The sequence below is a fragment of the Orcinus orca genome, chromosome 13, assembly GCF_937001465.1.
Source record: "Orcinus orca chromosome 13, mOrcOrc1.1, whole genome shotgun sequence".
NCBI lineage: Eukaryota > Metazoa > Chordata > Mammalia > Artiodactyla > Delphinidae > Orcinus > Orcinus orca.
The window spans coordinates 9,998,356-10,018,167 of NC_064571.1; the positions used below are offsets into that span (position 1 = coordinate 9,998,356).

General features: G+C 49.8%; 1 protein-coding gene across 9 annotated transcripts in view; it reads right to left on the reverse strand.

Annotated features, from left to right (window-relative positions):
- The window catches only part of NPHP1 (nephrocystin 1), a 104,996-nt gene that overhangs the window by 15,095 nt on the left and 70,089 nt on the right, over nt 1-19,812 (reverse strand). For 5 of the 9 annotated variants that reach the window (XR_007470745.1, XM_033401928.2, XM_033401931.2 and 2 more), the window contains one exon: nt 12,199-12,399. Coding sequence is in view for 6 of the 9 variants with exons in the window: in XM_033401928.2 (XP_033257819.2) it covers nt 12,199-12,399 (201 nt within the window). In the remaining 3 variants the exon portion in view is untranslated. Of the gene's footprint in view, nt 1-1,628; nt 1,686-12,198; nt 12,400-15,437; nt 18,095-19,812 lie in introns of those variants that run through there. The other 4 variants (XR_004475688.2, XR_007470744.1, XM_049695715.1 and 1 more) reach the window with 4 other exon arrangements.

The following is a 19,812-nucleotide window of genomic DNA, read 5'->3' on the forward strand; positions in this document are numbered from 1 at the left end:
ACGGGGTATTTGTTCTTTTGTGTCTGACTTATTTCACTCAGCGTATCGTCCTCAAGGTTCATCCCTGTTGTCAGAATTTCCTTCCTTTTTAAGGCTGAATAATATTCCATTATACCATGTACCTATTTTGTTATCCATTCATCCATCGATGGACACGTGGGCTGCTTCCACCTTTTGGTTCTTGTGACTAGTGCTACTGTGAACATGAACGTACAACTACCTGTTTGACGCACCTCCTTTAAACGGGAAAAATAAGAGGAGATGCATCCAGGGCTGCACTTTGGACCCCATCGGGCAGTTCTGGTGCAAATGCCCGAGAGACACAGCTCCTTTGAACAGAGCACCCCCTGTTTGTGCCACTGTGGCCAGAGCATGCGTCCCTCGGGAGTTTGGTACCATCCACTCAAAATGCCTTAACTCCAGGGCGATTTTAATGGCTTAAACGGCATGCCAGGAATTAGATCTGTTATTATTTTTCAACCCTAATATTTTAAATTGATTGTAAAAATAATGTTAACAGCAAAGGAATTTTTTAGTATGTTTCTTCCCAGGCCTAGTGCCGGTGTATACATATTCTTTATAAAGTTGTAAATCATAGTGAACATACATTTTGTATCCAACTTTTCATATTTTTCTATTTTGCTACGTGGCTCAATAATACAGTCGATTCTTGTCGTTCAAGGTAGTTCTGTAAAGTTGCCCTCAGCACTGGCAGATTTAGTTGTGAATCGTGAAGCATTGCTCCTGGGAAAATACAGAGCTAGGTTCCTGTGAGATTGTGGTCACAACATTTTCATCAACTGATCAACACATAACTTTGTTTTATGTGTGTTTCTGTTTAAAGACACCTTATTTTAATATATACTGTTGACCCATTAACATTGAGCTCTCAGCCAACAGCTCTATAACTATAAGCTTATCTAACACGTATTTTCTACATAAGGTAAATCACTGCCTTGTCAAACTTAGGAACACTGGAAATAAGTTCAGCAGAGGACTTGGGGCTATTTTAAATAGCAAAATCACCAACCAAAAGCACAAAAATATGCATGACATGGCACTAAACAGACCTGGGAAAGGACCTTGTTTACAGTATGAGCTGTAAGAAGGCAGCTATCAACCTCAGGTTTACCGTGTGTGTCTCAAATTTGTGACTTAAATGTTTTTCCACTCTGCACATGTCCTCAAATGACAGTGACAACACTGCAAGTATTGATTTGGGGGTTACACATACATTTTAGTAAGTGAATTTGCAAATGCAGAATCCATGAGTAATGAGGCCTGACTATACTTTCAATGCCACCGTTACATTCCATCAAGTTGATAAAACTTCATTTGCTCAATGAGGCCCCAGGGCAAGGAGGTTGGATGTTTCTAGCTTTTCCCTGTTATAGATGATGACACAGTAAATAACACTGCAGAGATAGTTGTCTTTTTAAAATTCTTTCTGTGGAGTAAATTGCCCAACTGGGCGTACTGGTGGGTGGCGTGGGGAGAGAGGGGATGCAGTGGGTGACTTTCCAACATGCATTAGGTTCAACGCATCCCTTGGCTGGGACACATATGTGACTGCCCTGGCCAGTGAGATGCAAGCCTTCTGGGGACTCCTGGGAAGGGCTACTTCCTGCCTCAGTGATGAGACAGTTCCACTCTTACTCTGGCCATGGCTGTGTCTGGTATTAGGCCTGGAGCGATGATGAAAAAGAGGAGAGAGAGAAGGAAAGATGTATGCCACAACTGCACTGCCAAAGAACCAGCCCAGGCAGAGCCTGCCTAACTTCAGGCTTCCCGGGACGTGAGATTGTCTACTTCCCTTCTGCTGGAGCCGGTCTGAGCCAGCGACAGCTCTTGTCATAGCCCTGCTGAGGACATGGGATGCGAGTCTGCACACACCACCCACACCCCTCACCCCCTCACTGGCTCCCCGTGACCCCCAGGCCACACTCGGCCACCACCCAGCAGGCTCTGCCTGTGCCAGTCTCCCTGAGGCCCCTGCAGTGACCCCAGCATCGGGCCTTCCAAATGCGGGCTGAGATCTGTTAGTGGGTGTTGAAGTCCCTCTAGTCACCACCAGCATTAAGAGGTTAAGTAGACTAGCAGCAACGTGGATGGACCTAGAGATGATCATACTAAGTGAAGGAAGTCAGACAGAGAAAGACAAATACCATATGATATCACTTATATGTGGAATCTAAAAAACGATACAAATGAACTTACTACAAAACAGAAGCCGACTCACAGACATAGAAAGCAAACCTATGGTTACTAAAGGGGAAAAGGGGGGAGGGATAAATTAGGAGTTTGGGATTAACAGATACAACCTACTATATGTAAAATAGATAAACAACAAGGACCTATTGTCTAGCACAGGAAACTATATTCAATACTTGTAATGACCTACAATGGAAAAGAATCTGAAAAAATATATATACGTATAACTGAATCACTTCGTTGTATACCCGAGACTAACACAACGTTGTAAATCAACTATACTTCAATAAAAAGTAGCTTATTTTGAAAAAAAATTAAGTAGACTAGAAGAAAAAATACAGTGCATTGTCCATAGAAAGGGAAATACTGTTTCCTGAATCTTTTGTTTCAGTTACACACACACACACACACACACACACACGAAGTTGCCATGAAAATACATTTCTTCAGTGCATCACGGTCAGCTGTGGAAACCCCAGGTCTAGCCTGCCTCTGTCCCTCTCCACAGTCCCCCCCTGCACTGTGCCAGCGGGCGGACACTCAAAGCCCTGGCAGCTGCTGCAGCCGGAGCCCCATCCTGCATCCTGGGGGGCCATGCTGAGGCCTGTGTGGGAAGCGTGAGCCATTGAGAGGGAGGGAGAGGGGACGGCGGGTTGTCAGACACGCGGGGGAGTCCTGGAACGTCCCCTATCTGCGGCGACGGCACTTAGCATAAAGGCACGGCGGCCTCCACAGCTCGGGGGGTGGGGCCCAGCCTCTTCCAGGCCGCACCCCGCCCCTCCGTGGGGTCAGGCACCCCTCAGCAGTCCTCCCCTGGCTGCAGGCCTCCCTGCGGGCAGCGCAGGGCCCCCAGTGCCCACGTGGGTCCTCTTCAGCACCCACGAGGCCACTCCCATCTCCACATCTGGGGCCCCCAGCCTGTGAGGATCTCTGGGCTGGCAGGTCACCTCCTCTGACCCGGGAGGAAACCGGTTCTGAGAGGCGGAGCGACTTCCCCGTGGGGGCGTGGCCGGCCTGGTCTGCCATCCCGGACCCCCCAGGCCACCCAGGCCACTGGCATTGCGTGGAAGCGCTACGCTCCATAATTCAACCCAGGACCCTTCCATACACCAGCCGCTCCGTCCTGACTCCCCGAGTGAGAATTTTCTCTCTGTGGCTTTAAGGTGAGCAGGAAGTTGCTGGCCCAGGCCCCTTGGCCTCCGCGTGAGGACCCCTGTCTTATTCGGTCCACCCCAGGAACAATGGTGCGGGCCAGCGCTCCGCCCCCGGCAGAAGTCATATCCGCACCCCTGGTACCCACAAGGGCTCGCAAGGCTGGGCTGGCCGCGCGCCAGGAAATCAGCCCCTGCCCTGGGGCGTGAGCCTGGGAGGGGCAGGATGCCGCTGGGAGGGGCTGGTGAGTCAGCGGCCAGGCCTCCTCTGCCTTCCTCCCCCCGCCCCCCCATCGGCTTCCTCCCCCCGACATCGGCTTCCTCCCCCAGGACCGCGCCCGCCCATTCAGACACCCACCCCCACTGGACCCGCTTCTCATGGACTCAGCAGTCCAGGTTTACAATGTAACATAAACTAAGATAAAAAAAAAACCTTCTTATTCCTCTAAAGTCTAAAGGGCTTAAAAAAACAAACAAAAACCTAAGCATTTTAGGGGCAAATTTGTTTCCTTTTAAAAAAAAATTTGAGCACCTTAGAAAACTTAGAAAGTACAGAAAAGATATAAAGAAGCAGGATAAATACATCCCGCTCCCCCCAGTGGTCCCCATTTCCCAGGCCTCCCCCCTGGTCTCTCCCTCCTTGGCTCCCACTATGTTTATTAACCTTGGCTCCCTTCACATGTCCCCAGGAAGTCCCCAGATGAGCCCTGGAATTGGGCTCAGGGGAGGGCCCCACCTTCTCCTTCCCTCAGGAACCGCAGACATCCTGTGACTCGTGGCCATGTTCCTGCCCTTCCAGGCACCGAGGATCCACTCACTCTAGTTCCAGTTGACTTGCTCAGCTTGCCCTTCCCCTGCTTGTCTAAGACCAGACCCTCGAGGGCAGGGACCAGACCAATTGTCACCTCCTCCAGGAAGCCTCTCCTGACTACTCCTCCCCAGTCCCTGAGCTCCTGGATGCAGGACTCTGACCTGTGGTCTTTGCGTCCCCGATGTGGGGCACGGAGCCTGGCATGAAGCAGGTGTGCAGCACGTGCTATTGATCCACTCAAGAGGCAGGTGGCAGCTTGCTGGACTCTCCCCTCTTGGCAGTGCAGTCTCATCTTCCTGGGCCTGATTCCCACACAGGTGGCAGTACCTGACGCCTTCTGGGCCAGCCACTGGCCCAGCCACGGACTGGCATTTCTGCCAGGAGCCGGGACCACATGGGGACAAACACCCATCTGTTTCATCCTCACGCATTTCCTACTCCATCACCTCCTGGGCCCTAGAGATTCTCTAGGTCGGGAGCATCTCCCCTGGGAGAGCAGCTGGGCTTCCCTGGAAAGATTTTCCAACCCCCTTCCTCCTCCCCCGGCATGTAGGAAGGACTGGGCAAGAACGTGCTGTCGGAGAGGACGGTGTTCAAATAAACACACATACTCCCACTCCCACCCAGCATCACGTGGGCAGAGAGAGGGGCCAGGTGTCAGGGGGTGGAAATTGAAGCAGTAAGCAGTGCAGGCGCAGAGAAGCTAAGCTCAGAGAATCCCTCCAAGGGAAGGGGCTAGGGGGCGACGTATTTGAAACAGGTCAAAGGACTCTGGAGCCCCAAACCCGTGATGTCTGGCCCCCGCTGGGTGGGGAGTCCACGGAGGCCCGGCTTTGGGGCCTACCTGGTACCTTCTGGGTCCAACCTGAGGCTGGAGGTTGGGGGCAACTGTGGAACATGGGCACCGGCCGACTCTGCTACAACAGGGCTGGGCTGAGATGGGGAAGGTCTGACCAGGTGGTGACAGCTGAGGGGCAGGCTGGCTGGCAGGTAGGGAAGGAAGCTGGCTGGGGAGAGGGGAGAGGGGTCAAGTCCAGGGAACCGGCCGTGGGGCTCCTCCACCCTGCCCTACTCTGGCCTGCTTCCCTACTCCGCCACTTGCCCGCCTGGACGAGACTCTAGCAGCCTCTCCTGCCTCCCACAGGGAAAGTTCCCCAGGTGGAGAGCCCTTGGAAGGGCACTGGCAGAGGTGGAGCCTTCTTATCAGTGAGACTTCTTATCTGGGGCTCCCTCGGCCCAGCGGGACTCAGCGTGCTGGCCCCTCCCTGGTTCCCTCTGCCCGGGGGCCCTGGTTTTTCCCTTCAGGGCACCTGCCGGTTAAGAAAAGTCCTCCTGGCTGCTGACCTTCCAGCAGCAGCCTTGGTGGCCTGTCTTGTCTGAACTGAGAAAGGCCACCAGCTCAGGGAAGGTTGCTTATGGTTTGGCTGAATGGTCGGGGGAAGCACAGGACCAGACGTCCAGACACAGGCAGAGGGGAGTGTGCAGATGTGGGGATGTGGGCTGTTAGTTAGTTCTGAGGGTCTCAGCTCAAGCCCATCCTGCCGTGGTCTGCTCCGCCATGCGGCTGGGGCCCTGCAAGCCACGTTTCCCGGTTCCCTTTGAAGCTGGATTCTTGCTAAGTTCTGGCACTGGGAGAACTTGGAGGGGACTGGAAAAGGAGACTTTCCCAGGTCCTGTCACCGTCACGCCAGCAACAGTTGGCTCCAACCCCAAGGTCCCTGTGCCCCTCCCCTGGGGCAACCGCCGCCTCACTGCAGCCCCACCGCACCCCGCCAAAGCTGGGCTTCCTCTAGCGGCTGGAGGGTGCACGGTGCTTGCTTTGTGTACCTATCACCCTCGGGTGCTTCAGCATCTCCTTGCTGCTCCTTCAGCCTTTCAACAACTGCAGGAACAATTCCCTATGTCCAATGCCCTCTGTGGGCAGAACGCCCCGCGCCTTCCGTTCCCTCCTGCACTGAAAGACACCACTTATTGGTCTCCTTGGCTAGGCTCCGTCTGCCCCCATTAAGCATCAAACTCCCTGAGACAGGGCCATGTCTGTCTTCTTCCTCGTTATATTCCTGTGGTAGGCACAGGGTAGGGGCTCAATAAATATTTGTTGAGTGAATACATGGGATTTAAGTGGGGCTGACTTCTTTCCTTACAGCTTGATTTTATATATTTGTTAACTTCTCAGACCTAGGAAGTCTTAGTCTGAACAAGCAAATATCTAATCCCTAATCCAAACTCTTTAAGAATGCCAAGCCCTCCTCCCGAGGGAGCTTGTCCTGACCACTTCTCTAGCTGCAGGAGCCTTTGACAGGTGAGGCTGTGCACCCCTGCTTTTTACCGTTTCCTATCTTGCGATGCTCTTCAACGCTCATGCATCACTCCTTTAAGACAGGGTCCAGGATTTACCACATCCCTCTTACTATTACCTTTTTATTCTTGTATCCCCCTGAAAGCAAAGCATGGGGCTAGAGCAATAGTAGAATCTCAGTAAATATTTCTTGGTTTACAACTGGGATTGGCTCACAAGAGACCCACGCTTTCTAGTAAGAGGTCCAGACGACCACCAACAATAACATAGCAGGGGCTCACATTTCTAGAACAGTTGTTACCGAAACCCCAGAGCGGTCTTAGGAGATCTTTGCTGCTGCTGCCCCATTGTTGAGGCTCAGAGTGGTCAAGTAACCTGCCCAGGGTCTCACAGCCATTAGGCGGCAGAGCCAGGCTTACCCCTCCCAACTGACTCTATTTTACTGAACCTGAACAGCACAGGGGGAGGGGCGGGGGGCCTCCCAGGGTAAGGGCTGGGCCTGGGGCCAGGAAGCCAAAACGGGTCCAGGCAACTGGGGAGGTTGACATCCGACTCCTGTCCACACGGCGCCTCCCGTTCTTCTCAGGATACTTGCTCTTCCCAGCTCCACACTTTAATTTACCTTCCCTTTGCCCTGTCCTCCCGCCCTGTCGCAGCTTTCCTGGGGCCTCCTTGGGCATCACTGCGTTGGGTTGGGTCTCAGTGGTGCCCTGGCCATGGAGGCTGTTGGCCCCTGGTCCTGCAGGGGCTGGGCAAGGTCAGGGGCGTGGCCGGGGACCAGGTGTGGAATGAAGGGAAAGACAGACGCCACAAAGATGAAGTAAAGCTGGGGCAAATTGAGTTTACTTTTACTGCTTCTCAGAAGTATGGAGAATTGAAAAGGGAGCAGAGGGAAACAAGAGAAAGGATTTTTCCTTTTGGAAAACTCAACTTCTAAAGAAGTGTTATGACAAAGGGGTGGTACCTGCCCTAAACCAGGCCCAAGATGAGCCCTAATTCCCTCTCTCAGCCCCACACAGTTGACTGACGGTTCTGGGACTCAGTAAGCTCTCAAACAGGCTTTTACATATAAACAGAGTAGAAAAAGAAACAGGCTGAAATGAAGGGGAAGCTGGGGATCTGGATAAGATGTAAAGGTGAGCTTCCCCAGCGGGAAGGTTCTGGAATGAGCTTCTAGGGTGGTCAGAGTATTTCCTTCTGACCACTGTGTGGGCAAATTAAAAAGCTGAAAGAATCAAACACCAGAGTGTCCACACTGACTCTCCTTTGAACTGGCTGACTCTCTAGAAACCTTCTTAGCTGTTTCTTTGTCATGAGTCAAGTATCTGATTAATAAGTTCACTAGTGAAAAGGTTGAAAGTTAAAAGACTTCCTTGGACTCTTATTTACAGAACTGCCCCTCAGCTGTCGTCACCAGGGCCAGCTGTGTGTCCACCTTTCATCTTGTAAAAAAGCTGATGAGCCAGCTCACAGCAGGCAGGTAATGGTCATGTGATCCCTGCCCCCGGCCGGCCACCCACACGCTGTTTGCTCTGAAGAGCCCGGCCGTGGGGCTGTGAGTCACCTGGTCCCCAGCCCGCGGGGCACTGGTACCAGCAGGCTCCCACACTCACTGAGGAAAGGAGGGAATAAACAATGTCTGCTCACTGAATGAAGGAGAAAATAAACGACATCTGTTCTCACCTTAAAATGCACTGATTCAGAGGCTCCTCACGCTTGGAGCTTACGTTTTGAAATTAACATTGTTTTCAGATGAGAAATCTGAATTCAACTGTAAACCAAACAAAATACAAACTTTAATGTTAAAATCTCCAAAGTCTTATCCGTTGCCGGTGGGAATGTAAAATGGCCCAGCCGCTCTGGAAAACAGTTTGTCTGTAGTGAAGCAGACACTTTATTATACAACCCAGCAATCACACTCACTCTGGCATTTCCCCAGAGACGTGAAAATTACATCCACCCAATAACCTATATGAGAAAAGAATCTAAAAAAGAATGAATAAATGTATATGCCATAACTACTGAAGCCGGCGCGCCTAGAGCCCATGCTCCACAACAAGAGAAGCCACCACAATGAGAAGCCCACGCGCCTCAACGAAGAGCAGCCCCCACTCACCGCAACCAGAGAAAGCCCGCGTGCAGCAGCAAAGACCCAACGCAGCCAAAAATAAAAATAAATTTATAGAAAAAAAAATTATAGGGATGGAATTAATAGTCTCCAGGGGTGAGAGAGTGAAGGAAGACAAGATGGGGTGACTATAAAACAGAAGGAGGAGGGGAGATCTTCATGATGATGGAACGGTTCTGTGTCTTGGTGGTAGGGGTTACGTAAATCTACACGTGTGAGAAAATGGCATGGAAGTAGAGACATAGCTTAAGAATGTCGGCTCCCTGGTGTCATATTGTAAAAGAGAGTTATTACAAAAGGTGTGACTAACAGGAAGAGGCTGGGGGAAGGGTGTGGGAGGCCTCTTTGCAACTCCCTATCAATCTATAACTATGACAAAGGTTTGAAAATGTGCATTTTAATGTTAAAAACTCTAAAATAAAGCCACTTAGGCAAAGATCGTTAACAGCAGGCTGTGGGGAGCAGAGCTGGCAGGGAACACGCAGAGCCCCTGGTGTCTGGGCCATCCTAGTCTGTCATCATCATTGATACAAAAGAGCTGGAGCTGTTGGCAGCGGGGGGCTGGCGTGAGGCCTCAGGGGAGCCCTCTGCTCTCCCTGTGTTTTGGGGCCCTCGTTTTATAAGAAGACCCTCTCTGTCTTAGGGAACAGTGGCTGGAGGAAGCTATGCCTGCAGTCACCCCTGATGTACACCCTGGCCGCCCCCATCATGGACCACATCTGAATCCAGGTTATAGATTTTGCTTTCTCTGCCCCTTTTTGCTGGCCTGAGCTCCCAGTTTGAGAATCTACTCTCTGGACTCATGGCCTTAGAAAAGCATACGCCTGTCCCTGATGCCTTAGGCCCCCCAGACTGAGAATCTGGGACCCCCCAAGGCCTGGGGCTCTGTGGGCAGCCCCATGGGTGGCAGCAGGCAGCATACCCAGGCGGCCGGGGACAGAGGGGCTTCTGCTAGGCTTATCCAGCACTCTTCTCTCCAGCCCAGCACATCTCCTGCTCACGGGGATCAGAATCAACCACCAGGGAGTTCCCCTGTGGTCCAGTGGTTAAGACTCCACGCTTCCACTTAAGGGGGCGCAGGTTCGATCCCTGGTTGGGGAAATAAGATACCTCAGGCCGCGCGACGCGGTTAAAAAAAATAATAATAATTAACCACCAACTGGACATTCTCCCGTCCTCTCCCGTTTACCTTCCCATCTGCACCCCAGATATGATGCACACTTGGTCCTATACTCCATGCTAGGAACGCTCATTTAAGGAGAAAGCAGGTGCAGAAGAGCATGTACCGAATAAACCCATTAAATATATACTCATATGTGTATAAATACGAATATATGCATATACATGATTATAATTCTTTCTGTATTTTCTAAGTGCTCAGCAATGAACAAGGGTTACTTACGAATTAAAACTGAAGTTGTAATGAGGAAACATCAGACAAGGCCAAATGGAAGGACATTGTACAAAATAACTGATCAGTATTTTCAAAAGTCTCAAGACAAAGATGGAGGGAATCGGCCCAGATCAAAGTAGATGAAGGAGTTACGGCCACCAAATGACATGCAGAATTCTGAACTGGATCCTGGACCAGGAAAAGGACATTTGTGGGGAATTCAGCGCAATCTGAACGAGGTTCGTTAGAACAGTGGATAGCATGGTATCAATGTTAATTCCCTGATTTTGACAGTTGTACTATGTAAGATGTGGCCCTTAAGGGAAGCTGAGTAGAGAGTATATGGGAACACTGTTCTACTGTTACTAGCGTTGCTATAAATCTAAAATGATTTCAAAAGAAAAGGAAATGAACGATATGGAACCAGTGACATCATCCCACCCCCTGAGATACTCAAGGCCCCAGAGCCCAGCATAACAAAGCACTTTTCTTCCCCTCCGGGAATTCCGCTGCAGGAGCCCAGCGTCCTGGGGCTGCGGGCACCAGATGGCCCTTCTCACGACTGCCGGGTACTTTCCTGACTCCTGAAGCCCCATCCCTCCAGCCTCCTACCTGCCAGCCTCTCCTGGGGTCCAGGCCTTTCCCTCTCCTGCCCCCAGCCTGGAAATCCAGCCTGTCCTTTGAGGTCCAACTGCAAAGTCACCTCCTCAGTGACAGGCCCGGACCCCTCTCCGAGGTGACAAGGTCGGATGGCCTCTCCTTGCTGGTGTCACAGCGCAGGACCTTCGCCCCCTCAAGTACCGTCTGACTGTAGCGAGGAAGTGCTTGCGGGCCTCTGTCCAGCAGACAGGGAACCTGGGAGGGCATGGGTCCTGTCGCCAGTGGCTGGTGTGACTGACATAGAGCATGTGCTCCATAAAAAGGGGAGGAGTCGACCCCGACCCTGGCCATTCTTGTGGCTGTTCCGAGGCGAGGGGCACACCTGGTCCAGAGAACTCACAGGAGCGCTGAGATGCCATCAGTCTGGCGGGATGCCTTGACTTGTATCCCCCTAGGGGCCAGGCCTGGCAGAAACCTGCTTCTTGGGTGGGGTTTCAGCTGGAGCCACCCAAACGTGGGGCCCACCCTGGCTGGCTTCCCTTTCTTTCTTTTTTTTTTTTTTTTAAGGCAGTGCCACAGGGCATGCAGGATCTTAGTTCCCCAACCAGGGATCGAACCCGAGCCCCTGCAGTGGAAGCACGGAGTCCTAACCACTGGACCACCAGGGAATTCCCAGGCTTAGCTTTCATGTTGCCATCAATGGGCTCCCTTTAGCCAGTTTGCCAAAAGATCACTCAATCAGGCCAGCCTTCCAGGCAGATGACAGGGTGACAGGGCCGTCAGTTCCAACTGGAAGTTAGAACCACTTTCTGTCTTTTTCTCCCTGCCCGGCGCCAGCACTGCCAAACTCAGAGTTGGTAAGAAAATATCACCCACCAACTAGATATTTCAGAAGGTGCTCGAAAACCAAAAGAAACTTCTCTGCCCTAAATTGTTCACCAGACTTGTGATCCCCGTCAGTGAAAAGGACATGGTGACAGCCGGCTCGGAGTAGACTCGAATTCTGTTGAACACTCTGGACCCAGCAAGGATTGGGGCCCTGTTTCAGCTGCAGGGACCCGGAGAGGAAAGCAGTGACAGGTCGTTGAGAGCACCCAGGGCATCTCACACGACTCTTCTATGGCAGATCTTATCATAAGCAACTTCCCACACAGCTCCAAGTTCAAGGTTAGCTGACGTGACAATTAAGAAAATCTTGGAAGAGCTGCTCTCAGAAGGAAAGACAGAGTGCCCCCGTTGTGAACTTTAGAAAAGCACAAACAACAAGTAGTTGGAGAAAAGAAACCACATCATAAAAGTCCGTTCCCAACATCTTCCTGAGGACCCAGGATACTTTAGCAGTTCGCCCACACCTCCGATCACCAGGTCGCCTGCCCAGTTACCCTGGTGGGTTTCATTTGGGGAGCAGGTGACCCACCCATGCTGCAGAAGCCCAGAGGTGCTCAGGGAAGGATTAGGGGACACCCAGCCTGGAGCCCCATGGGGGAGACTGGAGGCCACGGCAGCTCTGGCCTTGGAGCCCCTTCCCCAGGGAGCTGCTTCCAGCTCCAGGCCGGCATCTCCCAGCCCCCACTTTACGCAGGTGGCCCCCACGGCCCCACTCACCAGCTCGGGCAAGAAGAAGGCGTAGGGGATGGTGAGGAACAGCGCGATCCCCGAGGGTACTTCGGGCTGGGTGTAGCTGGTGGGAGGTGGGTCGCGGGAGGCCATGCTCTCACCCACTGCCTGGCGCCCTGGCTCCACAGCCCGTGCCCGCAGCCCTTCAAATATCACCTCCTGCCCGACACACCCATCAGAGGACGTTGCCTGGAAGGAAGAAAAAAAAAAAAAAAAAAAAAAACCGTTCCAGCCCAGCAGGTCCTTCCACTGGCTCCAGCCAAGAGAATCCTCAGTGAAATGCGGTTTGTGCATCAGACAGGCTTTCGCCCGGGCTGGGGCAGAGTCGCTAAGGAAGGAGAGCTGGAGCCTCTTCCTAGACTTTTCCTCCTAAGGAAGTTTTGAATCCCAGGCATGCTACTCCAGGGGAGGCCAGCTATAGCCACCACCCCAACCGGGTGCCCAGAATACAGGCTGAGCCGCTTGAATAACAAGGACCGTTTATTGAAGAGCTACTAGGAGCCAAGAAATCCGCAGTCAGCTCTGGTGCTCCCCACAGCCCGGCACATGACCGGGTTGCCCCTTTTCCAAGTGAGGAGACCAAGAATCTGCCAGGTCAAGTCAAGGTCACAGCATGCCCTGCTCCCGCCTTCTCCACCTTGGGGGCCTCAAGCCGGAGGGCGAGGAGCCGCCCTCCCTTCCAGCTCCTGCCCCGTCCTGGGGACGTAGCACTTCCTTCTCTCTCTGCACCCTTGTCACCATCCTCCTCTCCTACTTTTCTCTCCCAGCGGAGGAGGCCTCCCTCTCTGGGAAGAATCCGCCCCAGTGGGTACCCCCTCCCTGCCCCAGCACCCCAGCCGGTGCTTCAGGAGCCAGGCTTGGGGCCAAGCGTTTCCTTCCTGCCTTCCGCCTGCCTACTGGCCGAGCTCCAGGGCTGTGACCCAGCGACCAAGTGGCTCCTTTCCCTCTAAAGAAAGGGCCTGGAGATGTGGGCCCTTTGCCTGTCCATCTGAGAATCTGCCACCCTGCAGGAAGGCCTGGTGCCCCAAAGTCTGCTGGGGATGCTCGGGGTTTGGAGGTCCATTCTCCCTGCCCTCCGTGGCCTCAGCCCTGGAGTGGAGGGGATGTGGGAGGACTGCTCTGTGTGCTGGGGTCAGGAGATGTCCACCACAAGAGGCCAGCTCCTGAACAACCAGGGCCGGCCCTCCCGGGCACAGGTCAGGGTAGCAATCTGCTGGGCCCCTGCCTGGTTGGGAGAGAGCTGGGTGAGAGCCAGGGGACAGGGGAGTTTGGACAAATGAGCCCAAAGCAAAGTCACTGCAAAGAGAGGCAAAGGGCACATGGAGTAAATGTCAAGCCAGCCCGGTCATGCCCTCCTTCAGGCCTGGGGGGATCTAGCGGGGAAGTGAGGCCCTGATCCCACCTGCTTTCCAGCCCCACCTCATTTGCAGGATGAACCCAGCACAGCAGGCACTGCCCCAGGAATCCCACCTCTTGCCCCCTCTCTGGACTGTTGTAAATCAGCCGTGGCCACTCTCTTGGGCTGTAGGATACCCTGGACTCAGCCACCGACAACATGGCACATAGTCTATGGGAACAGCTCAGGGAAAACAAGAAGGAAAATAACCTTTCTCGGACTATGAAGTAGAGTTAACACCAGAACCTGGACAGGGCCTGAGCCACTTCTACCTTCTGAGACAATTCATATGTTTAGAAGGGAAGATGTGACAAAACAAGGCTGTAAAAAATTTGGCATATTTTAAACATTTTACATTTAGCCAAGTCATGTTTTATTATATGCGATGAAGTATAGCACAATCTACTGAGGCTCTTCATAAGAAAGCTGTAGGATTCATAATGCACCACAGGCAATGGGATGCCGGGACGGACAGAAGTTTAGAGCTGTGAGAACATCTTCGCCTTCCAGTCCAGCTGATGCCTCGCTGGGGCTGTAGGTGTGAATGCACTGTGAGACAAGGTCAGAGCCTGGTGTGAGGCTGCGGGTCACATTTTCTCCTTTGTGTGTTGGGGCGAGTTAAATGAGATATAGTCTATTTGAAAACTTCCAGGACAGTGCTGGCTAACGGCAGACGCTTAACAAGTAGTTGTTCATCTAATTCTAATCCTGAAATCACTTCTCTTTGCTTCTCCTTTCCATAGTAAGACCAGCACCTCCTCTGTTAATATTTCCATCCTGATATTTTTTAAATTTTTATTTATTTTTGGCTGCGTTGGGTCTTCATTGCTGCACGCGGGCTTTCTCTAGTTGTGGCCAGCGGGGGCTACTCTTCATTGCGGTGTGCGGGCTTCTCACTGCAGTGGCTTCTCTTGTTGCAGAGCACGGGCTCTAGGCGTGTGGGCTTCAGTAGTTGCAGCACTCGGGCTCAGTAGTCGTGGCTCGCAGGCTCTAGAGTGCAGGCTCAGTCATTGTGGCGCACGGGCTTAGCTGCTCCGCGGCATGTAGGATCTCCCCAGACCAGGGATCGAACCTGTGTCCCCTGCATTCACAGGTGGATTCTTAACCACTGTGCCACCAGGGAAGTCCCTCCATTCTGATTTTAAAAAATCATTTCAAAATTGTTTTTGCTGATGTATAATACGCTTACAGAAAAAATGCACAAAACATACAGACCATGAAACCACCACCCAGAGCAAGAAATAGAACGTTGCCAGACGCCACCCAGTCATTTCGCCCTCCCTTCTCCCCAGATGTCTGCTCCCATGATGTCTAACCCTATCAGTCAGTTCTGCTTGATTTTGAATGAATTTCTGTGCGGCTGGCTTCTTTCGCCCAACATTATGCCTGGGAAACTCATCCACGTTGTTGTGTGCTGCTGTAGTTCACTCACTGCTGCACAGTATTCCATTGTATAAATATTCTACACTTTACTCATTCTATCATCTATGAACATTTGGGTTATTTCAATTTGGGGTCTTAATTAGTAACACTGTTATGAAAATTCTAGAACATATCTTTCAGGGCATCTAGGTATGCATTTTTATTGGGAATATCTCAGGAATGGAATTGTGGGTCATGTGGTGTGCGTTTTTAGATAATGTCAAGCTATTTTTCAAAGTGGTTAAACCATTTATACTCCCACCAACAATGTATGCAAATACTGTTGCTTATAATCGATGTTTGCATGTTTATTGTAATACACTTGGTGTTTGCGTGATATATATTTCCCACTCTTTTACTTCTAACTTACCTATATCACTATATTTATAATGGTGTGTGTGTGTGTGTGTGTGTGTGTGTGTGTGTGTGTGTGTGTGTGTGTGTGTGTGTGTGGTTATGACAGAGTTGGGCCTTTGTTTTTAATCTGTTTTGCAATTTGCTGTTTTTTTTTTTTTTTTTGGTCTGTGCCACACAGCTTGTGGGATCTTAGTTCCCAGACCAGGGATTGAACCCTCGGCCATGGCAGTGAAAGTGCTGTGTCCTGACCACTGGACCACTAGAGAACTCCCAACAATTTGCTGCCTTTAATTGGTATTTTTAGACTATTTACATTTAATGTAATTATTGATATATTTGGATTTTGGTCTACCATTTCATTTTTTGTTTTTTATTTGTTTGCTCTGTGTTTCATTTCTTTCTTTCATCTTTTGGGCCTCCTTTTGGATTTAAAAAACATTTTTATTATTCCATCTTAATTCATCTATTGAGTTTTTTACCATGTCTCTTTGTATTATTTGTTTAGAAGTTGCTCTAGGATTTACAGTATACATACTTAACTTTCTAGTCAACTCAAGAGTACTTTGCCACTTCGGATGGAGTGAAGAACATATAGGTCCCTTTACCCTCTTCTTTTCAGTTGTAGTTGTCATTCACGTTATAAATGCATACGTTGAAAACCCCATCAGACAATGTTATGTTTTTTGCTTTCAACCATCAAACATATTTTAAAGAACTTACTTAAGAGAAAAAATTAATCTGTTTACCCAGATATTTACCATTTCTGTTGCTGTTCCTTCATTCTTGATGTTCCAAGCTTTCCTTTGGTATCATTTCCCTTCTGCCTGAAGAACTTCATTTAGCATTTCTTTCAGAGCAAGTCTGTTGACAATAGATTCCCTTAGTTTTCCTTCATCTGAGAATGTCTTAATTCCACCTTCGTTCCTATAGGGTATTGTTGCAGAATATAGAGTTCTGGGTTGCCAGTTTTGTTTTTTCTTTCAGCACTTAAGAAATGTTTTGGCCTCTGGTTTTGATGAGAAATTCTCAGTAATTCAAACTGTTGTTCCCTCTGTTGAATGCATTGTTTTTCTTTGGTTGCTTCCAAGACTTTTTTTTTTTCTTCGTGTTTAGTTTTATAGTTTGATTCTGATACGGCTGTGCATGGCTTTCCCTGAGTTTTTTTTTTTGTTGTTCACTAAGCTTCTGGAATCTGTAACTTTTAAGTCTTTCATCAAATTTTTAAAGTTTTCAGCCATTATTTCTTCAAAAAAACTTTTTTTTCCTGTACTACACTATTTCTCCCCTCCTACTGAGACTCTGGTTACAAGAATGTTAGACCTTTTGGCATTGTCCCATGGGTTCTTAAGGATTTGTTTATTTTTTCAATCTATTTCCTTTCTATTGTTCAACTGGACAATTTGTATTGATCTATCTATATTGATTTACGTTGACCTATTGAAGTATCTTTAAATTTACTGACTTTTCTATCATCTGCATACTGTTACTGAGTTCATGCCATTAATCTTTTTCATTTTGGTTATTGTATTTTTTGTTTCTAAAACTTCAATCTGGTTCTTTCTATATCATCTGTTTCTCTGATGAGACTATTCATTTCGAGGGGATTTGCCCTTACTTCTTAGAGCATGATTATAACAGCTGCTTTAATGTCTCAATTCCAACAACCATGTCATCTCAGACTTGTTTTCTCTTATTGTCCTTTCATCTTTCCCCTTTGAGAGATTTTCCTGGGTCTTCAAATATCAAGTCATTGTGGATTTTACCTTGGACATTTTGAATATTATGTTATAGGATTATGGGTCTTCTTTAAATCCTATAGAAAATGTTGATTTTTTGTTTGCTTTAGCAGGTGACCAACCTGGCTAGATGCAGGCTGCAAGTAAGTTCCTGTCTACCTTCTCTGGTCTGAAACCACCTGAACAATGTCAGTTCAGTTTTCAAGGCTTTGCAGTGCTATTGAGATCTGTTTGGTGTGTGTGCTAGTCTTGGACCTAGGCTCAGTCTGGGACCGTGCTGCTCCGTTCTAAAATCCTCCGGCATGCTGTTTAGGGGCAGCTAAGACATTCACACACTACTTTATGGGATCACTTTCTTTAGCTCCCTCCTCCCCATGATCCCCCCACACTTTCCAGTTCCCAGGTGATCCTGACCCCTCCACCCTCACCTTGGTCCCCTGGCTAAAAAGCCAGGGTTTTACTCTCCCTGCTGTACTGTGACAAAAAGCAACAAGATATATTTACACAGAGAAAGAGAAAGAAGGAAGGATTTCCCCCCATGCTCTTAGGACCACAGTTCCTTTGGTCAGAGAGAAGGGTGCCCTTCCTTAGAGTTTAGTCACCTGTCTGGCTGCCACTGCCATTGTCACCCCTACTGTCACTAGATTGCCTGGGGGCAGGAAAGTATGGAAAAAACTCCACAAATAAACAGGGGTTTTCTACACTCTCTCTGCCCTATATGGGCTCTCTTTCCCATTCCTAAGCCCAGAAATGGAGGGCTTTTTCGAAGACGTTTTTGGTCTGTATCCTGTACACAGTTCTAGGTTTCATGTTGTCTGAGCCCAGGCCTGAAGAATCTGGAGGGAAAAAATGGGAAACTCACCACCACTTTGGTAGTATTTTCAATTCTGGTTTCCTTCCCAAATAGTCCCACTTCTACTTATTTTTCAGAGTCCTCAGAAAGCTGTTTCACGCATCCTGTCCAGGGCTTTAGCTGCATTCAGTGGGGAGGAAAGGGTAGAATACCCATCACTATTTGACCAGAACCAAAACTCTACCAGCCTGTTTTGATTCTCTGTATAGCACTTATCACTACCTCGTATTTTTGTTTATTGATTCATTTGCATATTGTTTGTCTCCCGCCCCTGCCCTCCCTCGGATGTTGGCTTCGGAGGAGCAGTAACTCTGTTTGTATTGAATATTGCCTGGCACACAGTAAGCACTCAATAAATGTTTTCGAATGATTGAATCGAGCCTCTCCGTCAGAAAGACTTTGGAGACAACTGCTTCTCTCTTTTTTTTTTTTGTCTCTTCTTTCTCAAACTCTCTCCCCACCAATAAATCGCCTTATACATTTTTCATAAAAGATTTATTGGTTGCCTGACAGATAAGGGGCAGGCCAGGAGAAAGCCAGAGATGCTTGGAGAAGGGACAGCATATCCATTCTTCCCACTGCACGTGTTAGAAGAACCCATCCCAACTGGCTCTAACAACCAAGGGAATTTATTACCTCAGGTAAGTGAGAAGTTGGGGGAATGTTGGCTTCAGGTGAGGCTTGATCCAGGGACTCAAACAATGCTACCAAGGACCTAAGATCCCCTGTTTGGTCAGCCCTGCCTGCCTGTCGCTGTCACTACCGTTGGCTTTGTTCTTAACCTCACTCGGTGCTACCCCCATGTACACACAGCTCTAGGCTTTCACTTCCCAGTAGTAAAATTGTGGCAATACACAGTGGCTCCAGATCTCACATCTCCTGCTACACTGGGCAGGGAAGGAGAGGGCTCTAGAATAAATCTGGGGTTTGCTCTCTATTGGCCCATTCTTAATCCAATCACTGTGACCAGGGGAGTGGCATATCCTGATCTTCTTGAGCCAATCATAGCCCCTCCTGGAGCTGTGATGAAAGGGATCAAAGGGTGTGGTGTAGTGGGGGGGGCTCCTCCAGAAGGAGAAGGGGGGGTGGAGCTACCAGAAGTCTATGGATATTGGACAGCAAATGCACCAGATGTCCATGCACTTGCTTCCCCCTGTAGAAGGAGGAGCCCAGCCCGCCCCCTTCACCCTGCAGGGACACTCATGTCTCACTGGCTCTGGCCTGCTCATTCAGACACAGCTGGATTGCAGCTACTATCTCTACAAATCAATCTGCCTCCCAAATGGGGGAGTTAGAAATGCACACAACCACAGCACCAGGCTTGGGAGGAGGCTGCGGTTAATGCTGTTTGTGGCCATTAGGAAGAACTGAGTCTGGTTCCCAGTGTCCTTGGGGTCTGGGCAGGCACAGAAGGCTTCAGGGTCAAAGGACAGCTGGCAGGAAAAAGGACGGACTCATGGGATAATGATTGGGTCATCTAGAGAGACCTCCCTGGAGAATGGCTCAGAAAGCCTGGAGCCTTTTTTGTTATCTCCCCAAAGTGGCCTCTTCGAAAGGGCGAAGTTCGGCAAAGTTAATCTTTGTTGGCAAAGTCAAATACAAATGAGCAGGTTAAGGTCCAGTCTGTCTCCAGAGCACGAGAAATGGACTACCCAAGGGCCATATTACCAAAGTCCCGAGTGCAAGCTGTTTTCCATCCGTGATTTCTGGTTTCCATTTTATACTCTGCCTGCACGCCCTCATTCAGTGTCAGTCACTGAGACATAAATTCCGAGGCCTCCGTTTTCCTACACATCGTGGCACAGCCCTTCACTCACCGTTCATTTATCACTCCTCCC